Source organism: Arvicanthis niloticus, unplaced genomic scaffold (assembly GCF_011762505.2).
Source record: "Arvicanthis niloticus isolate mArvNil1 unplaced genomic scaffold, mArvNil1.pat.X S10, whole genome shotgun sequence".
NCBI lineage: Eukaryota > Metazoa > Chordata > Mammalia > Rodentia > Muridae > Arvicanthis > Arvicanthis niloticus.
In genome coordinates, this window is record NW_023044982.1 from 24,361 (window position 1) to 30,301 (window position 5,941).

Sequence of the window (5,941 nt, forward strand, 5' to 3'; positions counted from 1 at the left end):
TTGCATGTTGAGCAGTCTTGGCTACACATACTCATTTCCTTTTAAACTATTTTTATTTTCATTCATGTGAAGGTGTGTCTGTGTGAATACATGTTGGCTGTGTATTGCCAGTTGAGGCCAAAAGAGGAGATCAGGTCCCTGGAAGTGGAGTTACAGTTAGCAATTGCCATGTGGGTGCTGGGAATCACACATAGGTCCTCAGTACTCTCTACTGATGAGCCATCTCAAACTCCAGGGTTAACTTTCAAATGCCTTCTTCTGAAAACTGGCTTCTAAAATATTATAGAGATGGAAAAGGCAGCACCTGTTGAACCTGTCTGCATAAGGAAAATTCCTCTAAGAACAGAACACCACACACTGCTTAGTGATGATTAATACACATTGTAACATACCCATTGCAAAAAAAAAAAAAAAAAAAAAAAAAAAACAAGACCAAAAGTGTTGCGAGCAGACTTTTAGCAGAAAGCGGCTATCAGCTTTGCAGCCATCTTGAGCCATATACCCTGACCTGAGACTTGGATTACAATAGCCTACAACAGCTGAGCATACTGTGATAACATCTTGCTTTCGATACCTAGGACTTTCCTTGGGTGTGTGAGATTAAAGGTGTGTGAGATTAAAGGTGTGACTTAGAGATCAGATTTAGAGAGAAGAACCAAGGGCATGACTTAAAGGCGTGACCTAAATGCATGGCTCAGAAGTGAGACATATAAAAGGCAGAGAACAATTTGGAGTAACAGAGATTCAGACACTAGGAGTAGGAGTAGACATTAGACACTCGGAAGAGAACAGATTGAGTACAACTAGGAACTAGGAGGAGTACAACTGGGAACTAGGAACTAGGAACTCAAGACTTGGGACTTGGACTAGGAAGAGAGACTGAAGAATAAACGGGATTGAAACACACTCTGTCTGGTCTCCATTCTTTGAGTCCATTCTCACTCTCTCTCATGCTGAACTCTGACCCTCGGGGACCAGAGCGGCCGCTTGGGCTGGGATACACTGGCTGCCAAGCGCAGAGTGGAGAGGGCCACAACATTTTAGGCCACCCAAAGTGGGGCAGCCTAGGCCCCAACATTTTTTTGGTGCCCAAACATGGGCCAATGCAGTTCTCAACACAAAAGAACACTGGGATTTATCAGGGATATTACCCTGACCTATTACAAGTCTACAAGGTTCCTCTTCTTGTTTTTGTTATTTAATTAATTTGTATGAAGATTATGTCAGCATGCTATATTTGTGTACCAAGCATTTGTCTAGTTCTTGAGGAGGCCAGAGAGCATATCAGAGCCAGAGCCTCTGGAACTATATTTACAGATGGCTGTGAGATGCCTGGTGGATGTCAGGAATCACACTCAGGTGTCTGGTAGGAGAAGGCAGTGCTGTTATCTACTGAGCCACCTCCACCTAGAGTTTTAATAACAGGTATTAATTAATTTATTTATTTACTTATGTATTTATTTAACTAACCATGATTACTGACTTAATACAATTATAGTCCATTTGAGAATTAAATACAGAAGTGACTGGTTGAACATCTAGTCTTGGACAGATCCACATATTGAAATGCACAGCTGTATGATTCCATTAGTTTTTTCTCCTCATATTTCCACTCTCTAGATGTCAAAGTCAGCCTATTTGTTTCCAACACATTGAATAATATAAGAAGGCATGTGTTCAGGAGCCCCTTGGTCATAGACTTGTCCCTAGAGTTTCATTTCTTAGTAACCAAAGGAACCTTCTCCTATTTACTGCCAACAATGGCAAAGTCTGGTCTCCATGTTATAGATACAGCGCCATGAACACTGAAGGCATATCTGAGAGGCAAAGGAGACAAACTGGGGCTGCCTTAAAGTACAAAGTGTGTTCATAAGCTCAGAAGAAAGCTGGAAAAATGTCTCTGCTCTGATGACAGAACCAGTTTCATAGCATTCCAGAGGGGCAGGGTAAAACTCGACATTCAGCTGCTTTAGGTTGGCTGTGTGATGCAGAAAGTTCCTTAGGACAGCCATGGAGATGTCATTGTCATAGAAGTTGAACTCAATGAGCTGAGAGCACCGACTCAGGGCAGGGAAAAGTGCACTGAGCTGAGAGTCTGTCATTCTACAATGTTCTAATTGCAGGGTCTTCAGAGTGTCTGCGACTTTTTCTAGGAGAATTCTGAGAGGCACAAGACTCAGATCACACAAAATGATGCCTGCTAAATGCAGATGTTTGAGATGATGGAGGCTCTGACACTGGGCAAAGGACTCCAAGTCTGATTGTGAGAACTTGCAGAGAGTAATGGACAGAAACTCCAATGGGGTCTTCAGACACCTGAAGAGAGACAGTGAGATCAGTTTGGCATAGAGTGACAGGGCTAACCTAGAGCAGGGGAAACCACATATCTGGGGTCAGTGTCCCTGTGGGATGGCAGTGAGCATCCAGTGCAGCCTGTTGGAGTCTTCCACTCAGGTCACACCATTCTAGGTTGTTAACAGTGGCCATCATGATAAGACTTGATCATTATTGCTAAATCTACAATGGCCACTCATCTATATGGGAAACAAGGAACGTTTGCTGTAGAATCAAAAAGAGCTCTTCCTCCTTCCTTACCGAAGCAATTCATCCAGGCGGTCCTCAAGAAAGTAGACACCAATCATATTGAGATGCTGGAGACAGTTGAATTTGGAGAACTGAGAAATGAACTTGGTGACTCTCTTCTCCTGTGTGTCTGTTGACGTAATTAGAAAATTAAAGAGATTCTCATGGACTACTGTTAGAAGGAGTTTACGAAGATGTTTCATCTGACCCAGGCAAGGTGCAAAGCCTGCCAATGTGGACAGAGTCCACCCTGTATTCAGTTCTAACTCCTCAATGCACTGTGGCTGGAAAATCTTGAAGACCTTCTTGACTGTGGACATAGACAATCCCCTTATCTGCATCTTCACACAGCACAGGTGCAGGGAACCTCTTCTCTCCTGTGCCCACTGCAATAGATAAGTTTGGTATTCATCCAGATCAAACTCAAGGTGAAGGTCAGTGACCACCTTCAAACGTTGCCTCAGTGCATATCGATGAGGGCGTGTTGGTATTTGCTTTTCACACACAGTCTCTGCTGAGTGGTCTCCATCAACTGGTCCAGCTGAAACATCCCAGAAGTCATGGTGCACATTCCTAAGGTCTAGCACTTGAAGCTTCTGTCTTCTGTGGGTAAAACAGGTAGAAGTGTAAGGAGGATTAGCCATTAGACAGCTTTTTCTTGACCTGTTAGCTGCTAGCTTTTGTACTCTGTCTGTCTGTCCTCTACAGATTTAAGTTTCCAGTGCTGGGTCTCCATATAGCAACTCAAGCCTGCTGGGCAAGGGCCTTAACTGCATTTGGAGATCTGCCCTGCTTCCTCCATTTGTTACTCTGGACTTCTGCTGTTCCTATGTCTATTACTTGGTAGAGATACAGGGTCATGTAGCTACATGGGTTCCAAGGTGTACTGCATACTTAATGGACATTTGATACAAGGACTCAACAGCTGTCCAGGACTCTTTAAGATGATGCCAACAGAAGCCTCTGATACACCTTTGACCCTTATTCTTCATGAACCCAGATGTCCTCCTCCCTACACATAAATATAAGCCTTTTGGCATTACATGGTTCTTACTTACCTTGGGTGAAAATTTCCTATCAGCTGCATGTCTACACCATCCAGCACAGCTTGCAATATCATCATGTCATGGAATTTCATCAGTGCCCCCACAGGGAGGCAGGGAAAGGGCCAGGCTGCCACCATTGCCTTCAGTATCTTTGTGTGTCTGCCAATGAAGGCTGCCTTGAAGAGTGGTGGGAAGAACACTCTCGGCAGCTTCTGCAGAGCAGACATGGCCAAGGCTTCATTCTTCAACAAGCTCTGTACTGCCAAGCTCTGGAGTGTGGGTGGGACCTGGAAGCTCATCTTGATGAATCTTCAGTCAGAATGGACCTGTTGAAGCATTCAGAAATCCAGTTTTCAAGATATGTCTTGGGAATGTGTAAATCCGTGTACCAAGGAATCACCAAAGTGCCAGAGTCCCTGCTTTGGCCACAGTGTGGAACTCAGCATGTCCTGTTGTAAAATCTGGTGGTCACAAAGCCAAACCCTCATCACTCTCTGCATATAGGGTCTCTCACAAGAATCTGCAGCAGTGCACAAACTAACCATTGGCACATGAGGTAACAACCACTTGTCGTTGCTCCTCTGAATCTTATTCCCTTTTGAAAAGGTTGGTCAGGGGCAAGCAGTCTGATCAGCATCTTTTATGTGACAAAGCATGCACTGATCATATTTGGAGTTCCTCAAGGAATGGCATTGCCATTGTGTAGTGGTAGCACATAGCTTTATTCTAAGCACTCAGAAGGCAGAGGCAAGGAGATCTCTGTTAGTTTGAGGCCAGCTTAGTCTACAGAGCTAGTTCTAGGACAACTAATGATATACAAAGAAACCTTGTATGGAAAACTAAAAACAAAAGAAAGAAATGTAGAAAGAAAGGAAGGAAGGCAGGAAGGCAGGAAGGAAGGAAAAAAAAAGGTGCCTAAGTGTCTGACAGACTCTGTCTGAAATGTAAAGCCAAACCTCATGGGTCCTCAAAGCAGCCATGACTGAATGAGAGCATCCAGAAAGACTGTGAGTCTGAGGTGGAGAAGCCAGTGTAGGGGGCTACAAGGAAGGGGATTTCCCATGTTCATTGAGGTCTGGGAAAAGAATGACTTTAGGAAAACCATCTAGATTTGTTTCCTTTTTAAAATATGTTGTTGCCTAGAGTGGAGGCTACAGTGAAATTGGGCACAGTTCAAAACCTGAATGGAACTCATTTTGTAGCCTAGGCTTGCCCCCCCCCTTGCCATGGTCCTAACTGCCACTGGGAGGATTAGAATACTCTGTTTTAGCAACAACACCTGGCTAGTGCACTTTGCTTGTAAAATACTGCATAGCTGCCAGGTGTGGTAGTAGGAGCCTCTAATATCAGCATTTTGGAGGAGGAGTAAGGAGGATTCTGGGGAAAGTTAAGCTACATATTATACTTTCATGCTTCTCCTGAGTAGTAGATTTCAAATAACATATGATAGGAAATGGTTTGGTAGTAAGGTTTGTGGTGGTTTGAATATGGCTGGGTTTGTCTCCTGGAATTAAAGATATATACCACAATGCCTGGGCCTAGTTTTTTAATGGTCACTATGCCTAAAGATCTGGATCAAAAGAGTGTGTCTTCCAGCCTCAAAATCTGGATTACACATGTGCCCTCCATTTCTAGATTATATTTCTTTCCAGATTAAAAGTCCAAACTACTCCTTGTTTGACTGCAAACACAAAAAATAAGTTTAGCTGGGTGGGATCTTGCTCTGAGATCACCACTTTCTCTTAATCTCCTAAGCACAGGATTAAATTCTATTCCATGTCCTGGTGCCCCTTTATTATTACCTAAACTATATATTTTGTGGTTTTCATTTCTAAGCTTGCTATAATTGATAAAAATGCTCTTTGTGATAGTAAGCCAGAGGACAAAGTCTATGCTGGCCTTTGCTGAGACTTCCTTTGTCAATGCAATTAATCTCATTCTCTTCACCTTAGCCTTAGCCTCAGCCTCAGGCAGACTCTTCAGACAAGGGCAAAAGGCAGCCACATTCTTCACCAAAATAGCACAAAAATGATCACTAGGCCACATACTAAAATTCTTCTCCACTGAAACCTCTTATGGCAGGTCTGCACAGTTCAAATCACTCTCAACAACCAACTCTTCCATATTCCTACTAGGACAGCCCATTAAGCCCCACTTAAGGCATTCCATGACTTTCCAGATGCAAAGTCCAAAAAACCCACACTCTTCCAAACAAAAGCTTAGGCCTATGACAACAATACTCGAGTCCTCGGTAGCTATTTAGGGTCTTAGGGTTTTACTGCTGTGAATAGAAACCATGACCAAGGCAACTG

General features: G+C 43.4%; 1 protein-coding gene across 1 annotated transcript; it reads right to left on the reverse strand.

Moving 5' to 3' along the window:
• Positions 1 to 1,748: 1,748 nt before the first annotated feature.
• LOC117696079 (preferentially expressed antigen in melanoma-like protein 7) lies at positions 1,749 to 3,967 on the reverse strand. Its single transcript, XM_034486670.1, is given in 3 exon segments — positions 1,749 to 2,316; positions 2,596 to 3,186; positions 3,642 to 3,967. Coding segments are annotated over 3 exon segments (1,485 nt in total).
• Between the last annotated feature and the right edge of the window lie 1,974 nt (positions 3,968 to 5,941).